The following is a 19,964-nucleotide window of genomic DNA, read 5'->3' on the forward strand; positions in this document are numbered from 1 at the left end:
AAACAGTGAAAGGAGTAGGGGCCAAGAAAGGGCTATTTTTTTCAAGTCCTAGAAGAGATCCCTTTCTGGCTTGTGTGGGTAAACAGCTATTTTTGGTAAAAAGAAAAATTTGGTGTGCACACTATTCAAGTGAGTTAATTTTTATTACTTTGACGTCAAAATAAAAAATAATAATTGTAATTTAGTTTTAAAAGGGTATATATGTTTATAAAGAAAAATAAAAGAAATAATATTTCATTTTAAAAGTTATGTTAATATTTTAATTGTATTTTCTAATTTGGTGGTCCAAATTTTAATAATAATAATAATAATTTCTTTTCTTTATGGAACTATAAAACGAGAATCAAATTTTTTTTTTTTTTNTTTTTTTTTGGCGTTATGAACTATGCATATTAGCCATGTGACAAATTCGTATATGTGTGTTCAAATTTCGGGGGTTATTGGGAAAAAAGGGCCAGGGGCAACGGTGGGAATCGAACCCACGACCGCGGCGTGAGAGTCTCTCATGCTAACCACTCGGCTACCGCGGTCCCCGAGAATCAAATTCCATTTTAAAATTAAGGTTTGTAGATTTGAGATAGGTTTGTTATAGGATAAAAGGATTCTTTAAATTAAAAATAATAATTAATAAAATATATTGTCATTTTATGTGAAAATAAATTGTAATTAAAGATTCAAATTTAACAAACATTTGGTGTCGTATTTACTTTGGTTCAAATGAAATATAAAAGGTGCCTGATCAATAAATGAAATAATTGTAGTCAGGTCCGATCGTAAAAAACCTCTGGGACCTTGTTTTCGGTTTTCCGAATTCAGGATTGGGCCCAACAAAAAAGAAGAGACACGCTATATCACATATGCATAATCACCCTGTACAAGCATAGAAGTATGGCCATATTCACTCCCCCAGAAGACTTGATATTCCTCAGAGCAGAACCCACTCCATTCTTGCTAATAACTTACTTTTATTCTCCCTACGTCACACACTCACCCCAAAGTACATGATATTCCAAAGGCCAGGTTAAACTACTCCTTTTCGCATTAATAAATTGGATTCATTATAATAGATTTACATAAACACAGATACAACACAAACACTGTATACATTTAAAAAAAAAAAAATTATAGCTCTGAGGTAACAACTCCAACACTACATACAGGTCAGATGATTTATCAAAATATTGCCTATAAACATCAAGTCTTCTACAATTGAAAATGTGCTCGATCGTTCTTGCATGGAGGGCACCTACATTGCCACTTTCCGGCTAGAAGGTGCCCATGCATTATTTTTGTATGACTTATGTGCAGTCTTGTCAATATGGCCATTTCCCTTTTGACCCGTTCTTCGTGGACCGGGTTCTGACATTCTTTTATCTTGTCACAGTTTAGAGGGTTATTTCTATTTTATGAGCACTGCGGTTTTCCCACTCTCCTTTTACAGTATTTAAAATAAGTAGTTTTAAATCTGCTGGGCATACGGTTGGGAAGCATCATGGGATCGTATTTTTTAATAGAATATCGCTTCTTATATACTTAATTAAATTTTTTAAAGGATATGATGAGAGGAACAGGATACCACCACAACTGAATAATGCCTACGCTAATAATTATCGCAACGGGCCACCTGAAACGCTTTGGATTGATTCACTACGCAGAACAGATGATCCCAAGAAAAAAATTAAAATTAAAAAACCGTCAAATCAAGGTTTGTTCCGACATTGACAAACGTGATTGAATATTCTCTAATGGATTTTCTTCTAGGTACAAGCAGCAGCCAAGTTGACGGAAATCAACTACAACAATTTCGATCTTCCGTAAGTTGACTTTTGAATTAAATATTTTACAGCTAGATATTGAGATTGTTTTTGTCTAGGATTTGGATCAAGTTCCACCTCCGGATTATCCGGGTCTCGAATATCCTCCGGTATTTGAACCTGGAACTTACACTCTGGATGCTCTGTCGTACTATCCGAGGAATACAAAGAACCAGGATCAATGACGAACGATTTATTGTTAACAATTGACAATGTGCCTTTAGAAAAATACAAGTGCAATTTAAAACGTGATATACATACAAAACTTGTGGTTAGTTACATTATATTTAAATGACTTTATAAAGATTTATGCCTTTAAAAAGCGTATTATTTGACAAAAAGTTAATTACACGCATAGCTTTTTTTTAATCAAGTGCCTTAATTTATTTTAAGCGATTGAATATATTAAAATTAATAATGTAATTAAATCAAAATTTACCAGTGAAATATTTTACACAATATGTAGTATATTTTTATATTTATTTACAAATATACAGTCTTCTAAGTGCCTTTCTCCACTTTCATATAGGGACAGTGATATTATTTTAGTTCCTTAACTAATTTTTTGTACACTAATGTTTTCCATTATCTGCAAATAAGAGAATATTTATTATATTAAAAATAAGCGTTAATTTATATTAAAATGTTATTTAGTATGTTACTAGCTTTTAATATTCTAATTAAGGGTGATATTTTTTTACAGATGTTCAATTGTATTGACATATTTGTCTCACTCGCCTTTTTTGCTGTATTTGTAACAAATCCTTTATATCAAATGTACTTTTAATATTGTACATAGATTTAAAATGTAAGAGTCGATTATTTATTTAGATGAAATAATATTGTGATGTTTCTATACAGACGTTTTTATTATATTTATTTAAAATGTTTAAATTATATTTTTGTAATTAAAAGATAAGCATTACACATATATTATCATATATTTGCTTCACCTTGTTTCCATATTTTCATGTTTCCCTTTTCTTGTTAAAGTATTACACACATTTTTGACTAGAAAAAAAAAGTTATTAAAGCAAAAGTTATTATAAATTTACATCAAAAATGATTACTTTCTTGTTATGCTGGCCATTTACATGAACCTGGTGGCTAAAATTATTAGCGAGAACTAAAAACAAAAAAAATTCTTGTCATCAATGCAATTTATACAAGAATAAAAATGGAAACATAGAGACTTACACGAAGACATTTGTTGCGACTGGCTTTTTTTCAACTTTGCAAAAAGCTTAGAAGTTTTTCGTTCTGAAACTTTAAAAGTGAAAGTTTTTCATGAAAATTTATTTGAAATGAGTACAAATAAAAAAAATTAAAGAATAATAACTTGAATAGGTTGATGATTCTTTTTTCTTCAGTTTCATATTTGATTCATCCTTCTTTCCTTGAACAATACCTAAAAAATGTTCAGTAGTAATATTTTATGATTTTAGTAATTATCTAAAAGTTAAATAGTTAAAAAAAAAAAAAAAGGCTTCGGGCATTTAGCAATGTCAGACTCAAATGAAACCTTTTTTTTCCCCTTTTTATTGTAATTAAATAATAAATTTTAAGCTAAAACTGTAGCACTATTTTATTATTTTATTTTCGAATGTGTCAGTAACAAGATGTAAAGGCTAGTATATGCTCGAAGGCATTTTGCTATACACAATTCCAAGTTAATCTAGAGACTATGTCACATTTCCAGACATGTATACCTCAGCTCAAATAATTTTCGAGATATTGAGAAAATGGTATCTACACACAACATTAAAGTGACATTGCTGCTTGTGGAATCATAATTTTTGTTATCAAACTGCTGAGGGTTAATATTTTGTACCCATATCATATCTTCAAAATTCTCTTATTGCATTTTTATGATCATTCGATTCAACATCCCATAAGCAACATGAAAGCGACCATCATGTATTTTCTCTTTATTAAAACATCCACATTGATAAATGTGCAATTTGTCTCATTTTTCAGGCAAGATGTGATACCATATACCTACAATTTTTATCTTCGGGGAGTCACAGAATATATTTGTCTATTTATAAAATCGCAGAATTTCTATAGATTTGTCTATAGCCATGACTCGGGATATTGTCTACTAGTGTGTATTAGACTTAAATACAAAAATATCTATTGATCCAACGACCACATCTTTTTTGACAGAACAACAGTGTCAACTACTAACAATAGTGATGGAGACTGGTCATTGATGTACAAGTTGAAGAGAAGAAGAGAGAGAGGATCAATCCTTGTAGTGTACCTCCGTTTATAGTTTTATGCTATATAACAAATACAGTGTGGCGCTGGCCCGAAGAGAGAGGGGAAGGACTACGGGGGAGTTATGAACGGTACTGGGTGAAGACAGGACTTCTTTTTTCTTGGGAGCTGATTATCTGCACTAAATCAGACATCCTTGGCCTAGGATCATACAAGAGGACTTTTTTTCAACATCGGAGACCAATATTCAAGAATAGCATTTCCTCGAGGTCGAAACAAATTTTCTTCTCTCTACAGGATCAGCATAGCGAGGCAATCATTATCAACTTACATACAATTATCAACCATCGACTTTAATTTGTAATCTATTAAAATTAATATAAGAAATTCACAAGGATACTATTTATAGTACAGCAAGCATGTATGTACATAGTTTTCTGAAATTTGCTCATTGCACATGTACCTTTTTATGTTAGGTTTTTTGTTTGTTTGTTTTGTTAAAAAAAATAATAATTTAAGAATCTTGTCATTATTATAGAATGAATACATTATATCACTTCTCAAGTACAAGGAAATATTTTTTTTTAATTAAAATAAATAACTCCAGCAAGATAAATCCCCCTTTATAAATATTTATTTTTGGACAGAAGGTAAGATCCAATTAAAAAGAAAAGTTTCAAAGATTTTATTTTAAATTACTACTTTATTCGAATATAGAAAGTCCTATTGGTTAGAAACAAACTAAAATATTGTAGAGATATTTTAGGCTTCCCTGAAGTTTATAAAATCAAATTTCTACTCAAAGTCTAGGAATTTTTTTATTTTTTTAAATTAATTAATTTTTTTGTATACCAGGGACTGGAGGAGTTCCCTCCTGAGCACTGCAGCTGAGCTGTACAGCTTATTGTACTTTATCCCTGGCTCCATATTTTGGGGGAGGGCTCGCAACACAAATGTGAACTTGAGCCCCCGTTGTACCGGTGCTCTTCCATCAAAGAAACTCATTTTTGAAGGGGGTTGGGACCAAATTTAGGGTCGCTGAGATCCAATCCCACCCCTTCCATTGATGAGTGTCAATTTCTTTCAATTGCGGCCAACGGTCCCCTTAGGCGCCAGAAAAAGTCCAGAGGCAATGGTGGGGATCGAACCCACGACCGCGGGATCTACTAGCCGAGAGTCTGACGCCTTAACCACTCGGCTACCGCGGCCCCGGAGTCTAGGAATACAGCAACTATGCTTTTTCTCCTTCAGCTCTTTCACTATATTTTCAGTCAGTTTGATGGACTTGATGGAGTAATGAATTGACAATTTAGAAGAATTTCATTGCCCTTAGGAAAATCTCTAAATTCTTTATTTACTGGATACAAACAGCTTTCTTAATCCAGTTGTCATGTTGATATTGCAAAAAAAGTGTAACTAGATGAACTAGAAAGTGTAATAGTCCTTGCCCATCATGAACAAAACAAAATCCCTTAAAAGCCAACTGTTCCATCAGAGCAATTTGAAGACTATTAACCTTGATAAAAGGCTCATATGGAGACTGCACATAAATTTATAGCATATGTGAAGCCTATGCAAGACACTGACAGCATCCCATCATTAACAAAAAAATAATAATAAAAGTGAATTGTTACTTCAGGGCAGTATTAAGACCATTAACATTTGGTTCAGAAGGGTGGACCATCTGTGCTAACTTGAAAAACTATAAACCTTACAAAGTACAATTTTTAATATGTTCATTGTGTCCTATGCTTGACCTTTTTTGGATGTCCAAGGCAGAACTCAATTTATTGTATAAACTAGTACTCTTGTAATTATTTAAAAACGATGTAAATGATTTTTTAACATTTACCGAAGTGATAAAAATATGACACAAGCATCACTACAACATTAAGTAAACAAAGTAATGAGCAAGCAAAATGTTTGCAGCAAATTATACATTTTATTAGAATAACTTTTAAAATATCTCATGAAAGTTGAAGTTGAAAATTTTTTATACTTTCTGAAGTGGCCTTAGGGAATTGGAATGATATGGCGTACCAGTTGAACTGGTGGGAGTATTAAAAAGGACCGTGCATCCATTGCACCTAGAAGGACAGTTGACAAAATGCACATGTCTTATGCAGTCACATATTAAACAAGCAGTCATTGTTCCCGGTTTACCAGATCTAAAGATTTAAATATTAAAATCATAAAGGAGTTCATGGTGCAAAAATACCAGAAGTTCAACAACAATTTGAAATTTGTCAAAAGAGCAACCATCTTCAACGTTGGACTGAGGTCATCCAACATCTCTTCTCTTAAAACCATGGCTACCATAAGATGTTCTTATGAATTAAATACGTCTCCATTTAATAACTGTTATTATTCAATTATTGTTGTGCTATTTATTATTACTTTTATTTTATTACACTATTAATCATATTACATTAACAGTAATATGTATTCTTTATGGATAAGTATTTAAGTGCATGTACGTAAACTAGGGAAACCCAACATTAAATTTTGTTTAAAAAATAGATTGTGATCATAAACTCCACTGAAAAACAGAAAATGTTGTAAATTACTAACAAAAAATTTTAAAAAGCTACCTTCAGGACTGTGATTGCCGCAGTGAATACCTTCTCCTGCCCCTTCTTCAACAATTTCTCCAAGATCACTCCCATAGGCTTCTACTGTCTTCTGTAAAATAAAATATATACATTAAATTAAATGTGCTTTGTAACTACATGTCAACATTATAAAAAAGTTTGGCAAATTAGACAATTTTGATTGGCAGAGTATCAATGACCGATTGATTTGTTTCTATAAAATCATGCAACATTTTTTCCAAACATTAATTATTTCGTCTGTTAATTTGTGTTAAAATAGTATTAAAACTTGCCATTTGTTGCAAATTGTTTGAAACTAAATTGACTTCTGGGCCATCGCCTGCGCCACCTTTGTAATTTAGTAGTTCATTATTTGCCATGAGGTCCATCATTTCTGAATTTCTTAGCCAGAATAATTTATTGCTTTCTTCGAGTGAAAAATAATTGCCACTTTTATCTTTGATAAAAGAACTGTATGATCCCTGAATTTCGGGTGCTTGGTGTGTTACGCTTTCAGGAGTGCTTAGCGTCGCTGTGCTTAGTTCGTCCCAATTGCAATTTGCACAAAACTCTTTTGAGTGGACGCATTTACATTTTGAATTTGTTATTTTTTTATCACTATGATTCGGTTGATTAAAGTACCCTTCGAACTTTTTCATAACTTGTTTAAGGTTATGACTGGCACTACATATTTGCCCTGCTAAAAAATTCATTTCTTCTTTATGCTTTTTAAACCAAATTTCAAAAGAATCTGATGATTCGCAAGTTCCACTGTTGGAAAAATGTTTGGATTTAAAATTGTCAGACTTAGGGGGGCTACATTTTAAGCTTCTTTGCAAAGTTATATCATTGAAAGTGAGGCTTTTCTTCTGAAAAACTGGTTTATTAGTATGTTTCTTAAGAGATTCAGAACTTTTGCTTCTTTGTGGAACTGGGACACTTACATCTTTGACTGGAATGTTTTGACACGAGACCGACCTCATGCGGATGGGTGTTTCGGGCTCAGTTTCAAAATAGTTTCCATTCTGCTCCCTGTTGGCCTCTTTTTCACTGATTTCATCAGAGTATTGATAGGCACAGGGAAAATTGTCGGTTAATGAAAGTGTAGACGGAGTGGATTGTTCTTTGCCGTCTTTATGGATGACGGTGTTGTGCAAAGAAGGTGAAGGAGGGGTGAGGACAGGCGATGAAGACGATGCAGTACGGCTGAGCTTATGTAGTGGAGGTAGTGTCGTTTTACTCGAAGAAGTTGTAGAAGAAGACACCTAAAAAAGGGACAAAGGATTCATTACAGGGAAATAATTTAAACAATCCATTAATTTCAATTACATCATATATCTCCCAATTTTTACACCTTTCTGTTGATCCAGACTTGAAATTGGACATTTTTGGTAAAGCCAAGACCATGGTATGGCATCCACCACAACTAACCTAAAAACAACACATTCACACACACACAAAAATATAATTTTAGTAAGAATCTGTTGAAAATGTTAAAATTCAATTTATTTTTTGTTTAATTATTTTCTGCTAATGTATGGGGTACAAACAAATTTTATAATTTATTACGAATAAAATCACCCACCTTTGTGACAATAAAAGTTTTAAACTTTTGAACTTTTAATGGTTCGTGTGTCATCTGTATCGGGTCGTCTGATTTTTCGATAGCCAACTTTCCATGTCTGTTGTCACCAAAAGTATACAGTTCTCCATTTTCTGTCATGAAAAACATAATAAGCATTTAGTTAATTACCGAATAAATGACATGATATATTATAAATGACAAATGTAATTAATATTTCACTATGTGTAAAATGCTTTGCAATGGCATCATATTCATGAAATGAAGCTTTTGAACAATAATTGTATTAAATTATTGTTAGGTAATTTTCCTTTAAAGCATTAATTGTTTAAAAACCTGCAGACTTTTTTTTTGGTCTAGTTCGATCCGCTCGGACGTTGTTTGATGTTGTCATCAAGGCCAAGTATTGAAAAAGTTCAAGCATATGAATTCATAAAAATGAGTTTAAATATGAAATTAAGTAATCGTTCTGAAGATTGTGGGTCAAATTCCCTTCCATCACATTGACCTTTTTATTTCAACGTTTGTGTGCAAAAAGTTAAAATATATAAAAATATTAAAAAGCAATAAAACACAAAAATAACCATTAATTAATAAATTTGTAAGTATAGTTAATTTTGTTTTAACAACAGTCTTTGTTTAGCCTTTAATAGCTCAGTAATTTTTTAAATATCTGTTATGACAGTTCTCCTGTCAACCAATCTTGGAGAAATATCATAAATTGGAGTGTCTCGTACCTGAACACATAGGTCTGGAGGGTAACGAAAAGGCAGACAAAGTGGCTCAGATCAGGACGTCGCAACCCTCGGACCTGACCATCATGATCCATCCACCTGACACAAAAAATGTATTTGGCAATGAGCTGGATTGGCAGAGAATCCGATTAAGGATAGACCATGCAAGGTTGACACACAGAACTTACTAATGGGCCAAAGCCCGCATATGTGTCTGGCATGCTGAAAATTGCACACCTGCTTGAGGTGTGCAATTCCTTGGATCCATATAAAGAGCATGTAGGAAAATTGTGCTTGAGCACAGCAGTATCTGGGTAACCGTTCCAATTCTTGAATATATATAGTTGATAATTTTGTGTCCCTAGTATGCATTGAGAATAAATGTATTTATTAACATGAATGAATAGTGTGAGGCTATATGGCAATATTGAGTACCACATCAACTACCCCATAGTTATATAATTTGTGTAGAGGATGATGGTATAACATCAAGTACTCCACCATACTAACTGAGTAAATGGCATGTAAATGTCAGACGAATGTATTTAGTTTTTTTTAGTGAATGAGAGAGTGAGTTTGATTTAGAAACTGATGGTGTTAGGGACTGGAATGGCCTAGCTGTTGATAGATCCTGGAACCCAACCTTGGTGGCTGGATGGATAAGACCAAGGCATCATTCGGACTGCCAATACGCAGGGTGGGTGATTCTGAGGCTTGCTGTTAATTTATTGTAAATAACGCAAAAACTGAAATAGCCTACGAATTGCTAGTAGTGTATGCTTGTGTAGAACTGAACTTATATAATTCTGGAATTTATAAATATAATTTGAACATACCTGTTATAATAGCTGAATGGTTTTCCCCGAGTGAGACAAAAATAATGATCTGGTCAAATTGTAGCGCAGTTGGAACTGAACTATTTGAGACTTCCTTCAATCCAAGTTGTCCATGGTCATTGTTCCCCCATAAATAAAGTTTACCATCTCCTTTTAATTAAAAAATAATTCAAAATTGTGTGTTCGTCAAATTATAATTTAAAATATGTGTTACTTGTTAGAAGGGACGAGTGGTTTCCACCGGCCGAAATAAAGCTTGCCACTGAATTAATCTCAATGCATTTCGGATAATGACAATTGTTGTCATCACCAAATCCAAGTTTGCCGTACTCTCCTTCGCCAAATGCATACACTTTTCCTTCATCTAGCCAAAAATCTAGTTTTAATATCATTATACATGATGGTTTTTTCCAAACAATTACCTGATAATAGTAATGTATGATAATATCCGCAAGAAATTTGTACAACGGTGAAATCTATATTGAGAAGTGTCGGTATATTAACATTGGGAATGTCTTCTCCTAGTCCTAGCTGGCCTTCTCTGTTGTCACCCCAGACGTAAACTTTTCCTTCACCTTGTGACCAAAAAGTTAGTGTAAAAATATTCCAATATGAATAAAAATTACTCAGTAATTCACCTGTAAGAGCTGCTGAATGTTTAAAACCGGCAGACAGTTGTTTGACATTTTGGTCGAGTTTGATCTTTTCGGGCAGGTCGAGGTCCATGTTGTCACCATGGCCGAGCTGTCCTTCATCGTTGTTCCCACAAGAATATACCTGGCCACCATCTGAATTTATTTCAATCTTTCTGTGTGAAAATTCATTCTTCTATATCTAAAAACTACATTTGTTTTAATGGAAATACCTGTTAGAAAAAGGGTGTGTCCTCTTCCGCTGGCAACGTGGACAATTTTCAACGGTTTTAATGCTGCAGGTAAAAATTAAAAATCACTTATTAATTTACATTTCGTAAGCTTTTATGAATTATCTGTAATGGGATTTTAAAATACTTTTGATGCAATTTGGCCGTGCAACTGCCGTCCGACTTCCTAAACCCAATTCACCAAATGCATTCCTTCCAAAAGAAAATACTCTTCCTTTCTCTGAAAAAAAAAAATTAAATTCTAGCTAGAATCATCTAAATTTGATATAAATAGAGTACATTGATATTATACAATATTGTATTATGTATACATAAAGTCCATAAACCTAGCCTAATCGAATATGATACAGTATATTTTAAAAAAACTAAATGAATAAATAAGACCACAAGAAAAATAATAAAAGCATTGAGTAACAGATTATATATATTTAATTAACATATTACAATAATTTCTAAACATTCATTATATAAATATATTATATTTAGTTTTATTATAAAACATTCAAAAACAATTTGTTGAAAAAAGAGTCAAAATACAAAACTCGCCCACATTTTGTCGTCAATTATGTGCATGCATACACAAGCTTAGAGAAACGTACAAATATTATGCTAACCTTGATGAATATTCAATTTTATATCTTTCGAAATTAGTACGCTGTGTATGCAGGGTGGTGCATGCAAGATGTTTGTTGATATAATCAATATAGTACATAATTCATAGTTCACCCCTTAATGTAAGGGGGCTGCATGGCAAGTTAAAAAAATATTGGGCTATTTCAACAGTACGAAGAAACCTTGTAAAAGGATATGAAAATTCAAATTTCTTTGAATAATTAATGTTCCTGAGGAAACAGCTAATTGATCATTTTCAACTTACAAATATGGGCGTTACAAGAATGTATCTTTTCAGGGATATATTCAAAGTATAAAATAAAAGTTAAAGTACAATGAAAGGATTGAATCCAGGAATACATAATATATATAAAAAATGGTAGATCAGATGATAGGCAAAAATCTTGTATAATATGAATAAAAAAAAGACTCATATCGCTTTATTGCCCCTATTAAAAGAAATAAGAGAGATATTTTGCAAAGTCCAAATTATGTAGTAGAATTTTTCCATGGTGAAGAATTTGCCAAATTATATTCATAAGTAAATTATTTAGTTGCCCTCTAGTACTCCAAACTATTTTCTGAGTTTGGAAACAGCAACTGGTTTGGTGTTGTTGTTTTTTTCTTATATGCTTAAGCTTCATTTTTCTTTCATAACAAAAGTGTGATGCTTTCTTTGGATACAAGGTTTTCAAGAATCACAGCACTGGAAATAATAACTAAGTCTAATTCCCAATTGGTTTGCTCATTAGAAATTTTTATTTAACAAATACAATCTAGTCTCCACATCAACCCTTGGAAAAGCATCTGTAATTGGCATGTTCATTTTTTGGCTCTCCTTTCCAAGATTGCCTCTCAGCATCAGAAAGATTGCTTATTACAGGTACAAATATCTACACACCTTTACATGAAATTAGAAGCTTCACCCATGCTTGATTTCCATAAGCCTAATTTTGTCGGTCTTTCCTTGCATGGACAAAGATGGGCTTTCAAGCTGAGATGTGACATTTTACATATAAATTCAGCTGTATGGAATAAGTGTAACTTTGGTATATGCTCCCTATGAAATTCTCATTCTGTTGAGACTGTGTTTCACTTTGTGGCAATGATTTTGGGTGAGATTCAGCACTTACACCTTGGTTGTTTTACTCTCCCAAAAAGTGGTTTATTGCAGTTCTTGAATGGCTGAAATACTCAGTGCTCGATTCGGTATGTTATACATTGAACGAATAGATTCAAGAATTTCATTTTTAAGTTTTATTCTATTCATTGTTATTAATCTATCAAAATTTTGGGTATAGTCCTCATTTTTAATATTCATTCGCTCATTTATTTTTACTGTATTTTTGTATTTTGTATTTTTTATATATTATATACTTTGTTTTTGTATTTTATTTTGTATATTTTTTTCTTTTCTTTTCTCTCTCTCTTCTCCAAACTGCATATAATATTTGTAAACCAATGACCTCTGGCAGACGGATAGAACTGTGTTCATAATGCTTTTGTTCTTTAATTTAACGGAAAAAAATTTGTTTTAATAAAGCAATTATTATTATTATATAAATCTCTGACTCCAAGCATTCTCTAATCCATCCTATTGCCATCCAAAGCTTTAATTTATCCTTTTAAAATACTTAACTTGGAATGCCAAATGTATGCAAAAAACCTATTTTTTAAATTATAAACTTTATTCTTTCTTTAAAATTATTCTCTTAGAATTTTGCTAGATTTATTTATACATAATCCTTTTTTAAAGAGGCCTTTGTAATTTAAAGGTTCGTGGGATATATATTTATAATTTATTATTGATTATTTATGAATTTGTATAGTATAAGAAATATATTTGTAGTGTTGTTGATTAAATTATTTCTTGTTTATCATTGTAAAATCATCAACAAAGCAGATGGACTTATGTCCGTGTTGTTGCATTTATTATGTCATAAATGATTTATTTTATATAAATACTGAAAATAAACGTTTAAAAAAATATATATATATATTAAGGTTTATTTTTAGTATTTGTACAAAAATAACATATCATTTATNCATGGACAATATGAACTTTTTTGTTCATTTTAGGGTGAAGAATCTACTGGAGAAGTTTGTAGCACGAGTAGCAATTCACCCTGTATATACAAAGTGCAGAACTTCTCATAAAATATCTTTCAATTGTCACAGAAAATGTAAGCACAGAAACTCGTGCTTATTAATATCTGACTTATGACATTTAACGTTGATTCACTCTTAAATTGTTCAATTTATTTTTGTATTATTTGTATCCTTTTTAAATTTAGTCTTTGAATTTCTATTTCAAAGTTTTCCTGTAGAATTTGGTAGTTTCAATACTGAAATCGTCTTTGCTGTTGAACTTTCTTCAAATAGATTTGATTTTTGTTTCAGTTAAAACGAATCGAGTATTATTCGTAGTATATGATAATTTGTTTAAATCGTGAGGATCGGTCAAGAATGAGGTAATTTACAAAAACACCTATTTAATTTTTTGCCGGCGTTTCGACCTTTATTCGGGTCATCTTCAGAGCATAAAGTGTAGTGCTATTTTTCTCGTGTCATATCGGTTTGTGTGAAAGTGTTGTGTGAAACAACAGGTCACTAGGAAACACGTAGATAATAGTATATTTTAATTTTTTTATTTTTTATTTATTATTCTACATTCCATATCTTTGCTGCAGTTACGGTTTTATTTTTGAAATTTTTAAATAATTAATTATTAAACTAAGTACTATCGAAAATACTTACTGCAGACGACGACTGTATGCTCGTCGCCACAAGATAGGTCAATTATTGGGTCTTTCCTCACGAAGAAATGGCTCGGGGTGTTGTCGGCGAATCGGCTTCTTCCGAAAGTGAAAATCGCACCCGTATCTAAAAAAAAAAATTATAAATATAAATTAAATTAAATCTATTTATGATTCGATAAAAATTTGATTGATAAAAAAAAAAATTCGAATAATTTGAATCTTAAAAAAAAAACAATCCAAGGCCGCCTTATGTTTCAGCATAAACAAAAATGTTGCGTGCCGTACGTTGAATCGAAGCGTAAGTCAACCGGAGCGATGCCACCCCTTTGTTTATGCTGTTGTCACAACTAGTCGATAATTCGAAAAGTTTACGGGTCGAAGTAATTTGTGATCCAAGCTTTAAACTAACTCTTCATGGTATATTATTAAAATTCTATTGTGATCTACCGGAGTTATTAAATTCCGTTCAAAAAGTAGAAATTAGCAACATAAATCCATAATAAGAAATGCTTAATTACAAAATAAATCAAGTCAAAAGGTTTTAGAAAATTTTAATATATAAAAACCCATTTTTTGAAGATTGCAGTAAAATTATCGATAACGATTATGGATCATTTTCTGTTTAGCTTTTCACTTTTTCTGAAAGGAGGGTCCGTCTTTTATCGCATGTTACACCGCGGTTACTTAAGAAAAGATCATTGTTTTATTGTAAAGGGTGACGACTCGTGATCACGAAGTCGTTAGTGTTCTTCCACTCCGGAGTCTGGCAGACAAAATTGAACAATTCTTATACAAATTAGATATTTTTTTCATATGTGAACAAGCCGGGGTGATGGACGACAAACAAGAAATTCGGCCATTTTCTTCAGATAATAGTGAAATATAAGTAAATGGCAGTAGCTTGGTCGTTTCCGATCATGTAGGTTAACCTATCGCTGGTTTGGTCCGATAAGCATTAAAACTGACAAAAAGAGCATAAAAGAGGTAATGCATAGATCAAATACTGAATATGACGAGAAGCCAGGAGGATTGGAAACGATTAAACTACTAGTTCACCCCGCAGACCCCAACAGTCTCAAAAGCATAGTTAATGAAAAAATAAACGTGCTGCAGTAAACATCTAAACGCCTCTGGTGATCATTTTGGCCACAAATCAACGAAGGTGATTTATTGAAGAATAAGCATATTCTGGAATAAATATTGGTCATATCTATGAAAAAGGGACAAAATCAGATTTAATTTATCTTCCAAAAAAATTGACAAAATATCCATCTCAAACTGCCTCGGCAAACTGGAACAAATAAATAATTGGATACCGTTCTCATTACACATTCGTCCTAAGCTCGTCTTCTTCAAGATATAGTTGAAATTGATTGTCAAACTGTAGGCTTATGCAATTATCAATCAATACTTTTTATGCTTTAAGCTAAAATCATTTTGAATTTGGAAAAGCGTGTGAAAATGGTGAGATTTCTTCATGGGATATGTGAAGTCTTTAACCTGCGGTTTGGTCTTTTATGATCATTGGGTCTTTCTGTCCTTGCTTATCTGTCAGACGCGCTCGGCTTTTTGCCATCAATGGTTTGGTTTGGGTCTGGCAGCCAAAAATGATGTATGATTTCTTCTGAAGTTTCGAAGGGTGATGAACTCATAGTTCTGTCGTTTTCTGTTTTATTCTTCAGTGTACCTAACATAACATACTTGGCTATTCGACATTTGATAACTGCTCATCTCCAAGACCCTATTCCTAAGATATGATTGAAAATGTTTTTACTGCGTACGAAAGTTTTTTCCCTTAAGTTGGCCATTATTCAGAAGAGATTGTAATCTGAAGGGCAAAGTCTGAACAAAGAGTTGGTGCGACGTTCAATTGCACTCCAATTAGAGAATGTTTTTGCCAGGAATCCTAGAGTCGGGTGTTATTGTAACAAAAATCCCATTTACCAAAATCTGTCTACGACTACAAATTTTTGTAATTTGTAAGAACGTGAAAGTTCATCTTGGATATTTCATAAAACTGAAAGCAAGGTCTGTTTTTAATGCCTGTGTTTCTGTGTTTAAAAGCTTTTAAATAAGAAATATGGTTGTGAAATTTCCTCTTGAGATTTGCGGGTTGATGAACCTCTAGCTAGGTAGTTTCCGATCGCTCTGGTCCGCCTATCCTCGCTGCTTTTGTCAGACAGACTCGTTTCAGCGTTTCACCATCTTCAATGGGTGGTTCGCATCTGACAAACCAAAATGATTTCTTCTGTAGGTCTGCATGGTGTTCAATACAATCTGAAAAGTAATGTACTTTAATTCGGCCGTTTTCGATAGTTTTGGTCTACCTATCCACGCTGCTTTGATTTATTAGACCCGCTTTGGTTTTTCGCCATCTTCAACGGTGAGTTTTGTATTCTGACAGAATTGATTTCTTCTGAAGGAATGCAGAGTGATGAAACTCTTAGTAAGATCTTTCCGATCATTTTCTGTGAATGGTGGGTGTCCGACAAATCAAAATTATGTGTAATTTCTTCTGAATGTCTGTAGAGTGATGAACTCATAGTTCGGTCGATTACGATCGTTTTTCTCTGCCTATTCTCGCTGTTCGGTTTGTAAGGCACCATCATCAATGGTCAGTATATCCTATTCCTAATACTTCTCTCTACAGACCAAACCACAAAATTTACGTCAAAACTAACATTATAATGTTCAACTATTGATCTATTGTTTTTATCTTTTGAGGCATCCAATTTACATTATGACAATAATATTATCAGTCGCATCTGCACCAACTGCTATCGATCTAGCAGAAATTCAAGCACTTTTACATCACTAGAAAATAATACATTATAGTTCCTTTCCTTATTATAACACATCCTGTTATAATAACGAAGGTTTGCAATAAATTAGTTCGAAATTTCTGATTGAAAGAAAGGTGCGACAAAACTTTTGCTTATAAGTATGATGATGTGCTTTGACCACTTCCATGTTTTATTCTGGCATTATTCATTGAAACTCTGGACGTAGATGAAAAAACCCACAATTTAAAGCTGTTCTTAATTAGCGAATAAATCCATGCCAAGAATATTATAAAAGAAGGTAATTTGATGCTAATAAACGTAAAATGTTATGGTGAAAATGGAGCCGGTATATTAAAAAACTATATACTTTTATTTGTACTTTTTGTTTTTTTAAATGGTAAATTAGTTATTATGTAAAATAATCAATTGCTCTATAATTGATAAAGGACATTTTGATCGTTAGTCTTCGGCGATATTCAATAAAATAGTTCGAAACTGCTTATGGAAGGTGTGGAAGGTGTATTAATTATTCAAATTGTGGACGTGGATTAAAAAAAAACTTCATAGTTTAAACCTGTGCTTAAATAGTGAAAATACATATCAAGAATATTATAAAAGGAACAAATTTGATCCTCATAAACGTAATACGTTCTGGTAAAAATGGAATCGTTATATTAAAAAACTATGTACTTGTATTTGTATTGTGAGGTGATTGTGTGAGACAAAACTTTTGTTTATAAGTATGAAGATGTGCTTTGACCTCTTCCAGGTTTTATTTATTTTTTTACGAGGGTTCGCAACAGCAGAGATCATATAAACCCTCAGGTGTTTTTGAAAAAAAAAAGGCCATTTGTAAGTATGTCGGGTCCGAATGGAGAGCCGCTGGATTCGAACCCAGGACCTTTACCTTACAGCGATGAGCGACGTGTCAACGCCTAAACCGTTGCGGCCCCCGACGCCCCTCCAGGTTTTATTCTGGGATTTTCATTGGAATTGTGGACGTACATGGAAAAAGTTGATAGTTTAAAGCTGTGCTTAAATAGCGAATAAATCCATGCCAAAATATTATAAAAGGAGCTAATTAGATCCTCATAAACGTAATACGTTCGGCTAAAAATGGAGTCGTTATGTTCAAAAACTATATAGTTTTATTTGTATTTTTTTTTTTTTAAGGGGAAGTTAGTTATTATGTAAAATAATCAACTGCTCTACAATTGATAAAGGACATTTTGATCGTTAGTTTCGACGATATTCAATAAAATAGTTCGAAACTGCTTATTGAAGGTATGACAAAACTTTTGCCTATAAGTATGAAGATTTGCTTTGACACCTTCGAACTTTATTCTGGCATTAATCACGAAAATTGTGGACGTGGATGAACAAGAAACTTCATAGTTTAAACCTGTGCTTAAATGGTGAAAATACATGCAAAAATGCTTATCGAAGGTGTGACAAAACTTTTGCCTATAAGTATGAAGATTTGCTTTGACACTTCGAACTTTATTCTGGCATTAATCACGAAAATTGTGGACGTGGATGTACAAGAAACTCATAGTTTAAACCTGTGCTTAAATAGTGAAAATACATGCAAAAATGCTTATCGAAGGTGTGACAAAACTTTTGCCTATAAATATGAAGATTTGCTTTGACACTTCGAGCTTTATTCTAGCATTAATAATTAAAGTTGAGGACAGATTAAAAAAAACTTCATAGTTTAAAGCTGTGCTTAAATGGTGAAAATACATGCAAAAACTATGTACTTTTATTTTGTATTTTAAAATTATTTCGTAAAATAATCAATTTCTCTATAATTCATAAAGGATATTTTAGTCTTTAATTTTCGACGATGTTCAATAAAATAGTTCGAAACTGCTGATTGAATGTGAATGTTCGACAAAACTTTTGCCTATAAGTATGAAGATTTGCTTTGAGACTTCGAGCTTTATTCTAGTATTAATAATTAAAGTTGTGGACAGATTAAAAAAAACTTCATAGTTTAAGGCTGTGCTTAAATGGTGAAAATACAGGCAAAAACTATCTACTTTTATTTTGTATTTTAAAATTATTTCGTAAAATAATCAATTTCTCTACAATTGTTAAAGAACATTTTAATCTTTAATTTTCGACGATGTTCAATAAAATAGTTCGAAACTGCTGATTGAAGGTGCGATCAGACTTTTGATTATAAGTATGAAGATGTACTTGGACCATTTCAAGGTTGATTATGACCAAAAACCAATTCAATAGTGGTTGAATAGGAGCTTCAAATAGTTACAATAGTGTTTTTGTACAAGGTCGAAATTAATAAAAATATCATGGCACATGTGTTTTGAATATGAATCCCTTTTGTTTAAGTCTAAGTGAAATTTCCTTCTCACCTGGTATATCTAGAATGTCTTCTGACATCGCTGGAAGGCGCGGTACCAGGGTCGGATCAAGGGCTGAGAGGAGGCCGTGGAGTCGAGTACACCTGGAACTGGACTGGTTTCGACTGGAGCGAGGGGGAGGCGCGCCCTGGGCTGGAGTCGTTCACGAGCCAATGACAGTCCTGGAGTTCGTACACGGTTCGCCGAACAACCATTTAACAACAAGAAGAACGGCGGCCGCGTTCCAGACCCGTCCACGGGGTTTGAGTGAACACGGAAAAAATCTGAAATATACGCAAGCACAATTTCACTATTGAAAAGTGTGTGGCCTATAACACAAACAATCCCAGCCGACTTATAACACGAACCTCAGAAAAAAAAATTTCACTTCTTATTTTCCACAATTAACAAAATTCCGGTTTACAAACTACAAAAGTCGTGTATAAAAATGGGTTTCTCTATTGACAGTAAGACTACACGAAAACATCTGATTTTTCAAAAATGTTTCAAAGTGTAAATAATGGCCATGTATTGTCTCTCGGCCCTAGAGCACTAATTTGGTCTTTTTAACGTACATTTTTCGCGTTTCCCTTTCATTAATTGAGCAGGACCTCTTCCTTTCGTCCTGCAGGTTACATTAACTTATTGAAACCCTCGAGTCCCATCCGTTATACGTTTTCCAATTAGTTCGAGTTATTAAATTTTAGTATTTTACTAAAGAGGATTATCTTTTTAAAAAACCCTTTTTACGTCTGAATGTCACTCTCATCAATTTTTCTTTAAA

General features: G+C 32.7%; 2 protein-coding genes across 6 annotated transcripts in view; one reads left to right on the forward strand and one right to left on the reverse strand.

Moving 5' to 3' along the window:
- The window catches only part of LOC106673104 (connector enhancer of kinase suppressor of ras 2), a 28,996-nt gene extending 26,708 nt beyond the window's left edge, over nucleotides 1-2,288 (forward strand). The window contains exons 15-17 of the mRNA XM_014405073.2: nucleotides 1,553-1,705; nucleotides 1,762-1,814; nucleotides 1,874-2,288. Coding sequence (XP_014260559.1) covers nucleotides 1,553-1,705; nucleotides 1,762-1,814; nucleotides 1,874-1,999 — 332 coding nt within the window. The 3' untranslated portion in view covers nucleotides 2,000-2,288. The remainder of the gene's footprint in view (nucleotides 1-1,552; nucleotides 1,706-1,761; nucleotides 1,815-1,873) is intronic.
- On the reverse strand, nucleotides 2,262-19,672 carry LOC106673105 (X-linked retinitis pigmentosa GTPase regulator-like). 5 transcript variants are annotated; one of them, XM_014405076.2, is made up of 19 exons: nucleotides 19,549-19,671; nucleotides 19,193-19,464; nucleotides 14,030-14,155; nucleotides 10,788-10,880; nucleotides 10,643-10,705; nucleotides 10,416-10,565; nucleotides 10,200-10,352; nucleotides 9,992-10,141; nucleotides 9,778-9,927; nucleotides 8,211-8,341; nucleotides 7,955-8,056; nucleotides 7,570-7,890; nucleotides 6,919-7,494; nucleotides 6,626-6,716; nucleotides 3,154-3,222; nucleotides 3,012-3,080; nucleotides 2,885-2,940; nucleotides 2,768-2,825; nucleotides 2,262-2,403 (listed from the first exon to the last, which is right to left on the reverse strand). In XM_014405076.2, the coding sequence occupies exons 2-18, from the start codon at nucleotides 19,218-19,220 to the stop codon at nucleotides 2,802-2,804; spliced, it is 2,352 nt and encodes a 783-aa protein (XP_014260562.1). In that variant the 5' UTR covers nucleotides 19,221-19,464; nucleotides 19,549-19,671; the 3' UTR covers nucleotides 2,262-2,403; nucleotides 2,768-2,801. The 5 variants fall into 5 exon arrangements, with proteins under 5 accessions (XP_014260562.1, XP_014260564.1, XP_014260561.1 ...); XM_014405078.2 differs by lacking the exon at nucleotides 6,919-7,494 and having other exon boundaries at nucleotides 19,549-19,672; XM_014405075.2 differs by having other exon boundaries at nucleotides 6,919-7,890.
- Between the last annotated feature and the right edge of the window lie 292 nt (nucleotides 19,673-19,964).

Source organism: Cimex lectularius, unplaced genomic scaffold (assembly GCF_000648675.2).
Source record: "Cimex lectularius strain Harlan isolate CLEC.00 unplaced genomic scaffold, Clec_2.1 scaffold205, whole genome shotgun sequence".
Lineage (NCBI taxonomy): Eukaryota > Metazoa > Arthropoda > Insecta > Hemiptera > Cimicidae > Cimex > Cimex lectularius.

Bases quoted from the DNA above. Each gene is read 5' to 3' on its own strand.
- LOC106673105 (XM_014405075.2), bottom strand. From the start codon at position 19,220: ATGTCAGAAGACATTCTAGATATACCAG. The intron at 10,142-10,199 runs GTAATTGTTTGG...ATTTTTGGCTAG, and splicing joins TCATACATTACTATTATCAG to ATGAAGGAAAAGTGTATGCA. The intron at 8,342-9,777 runs GTATGTTCAAAT...TTTTCATGACAG, and splicing joins CCATTCAGCTATTATAACAG to AAAATGGAGAACTGTATACT.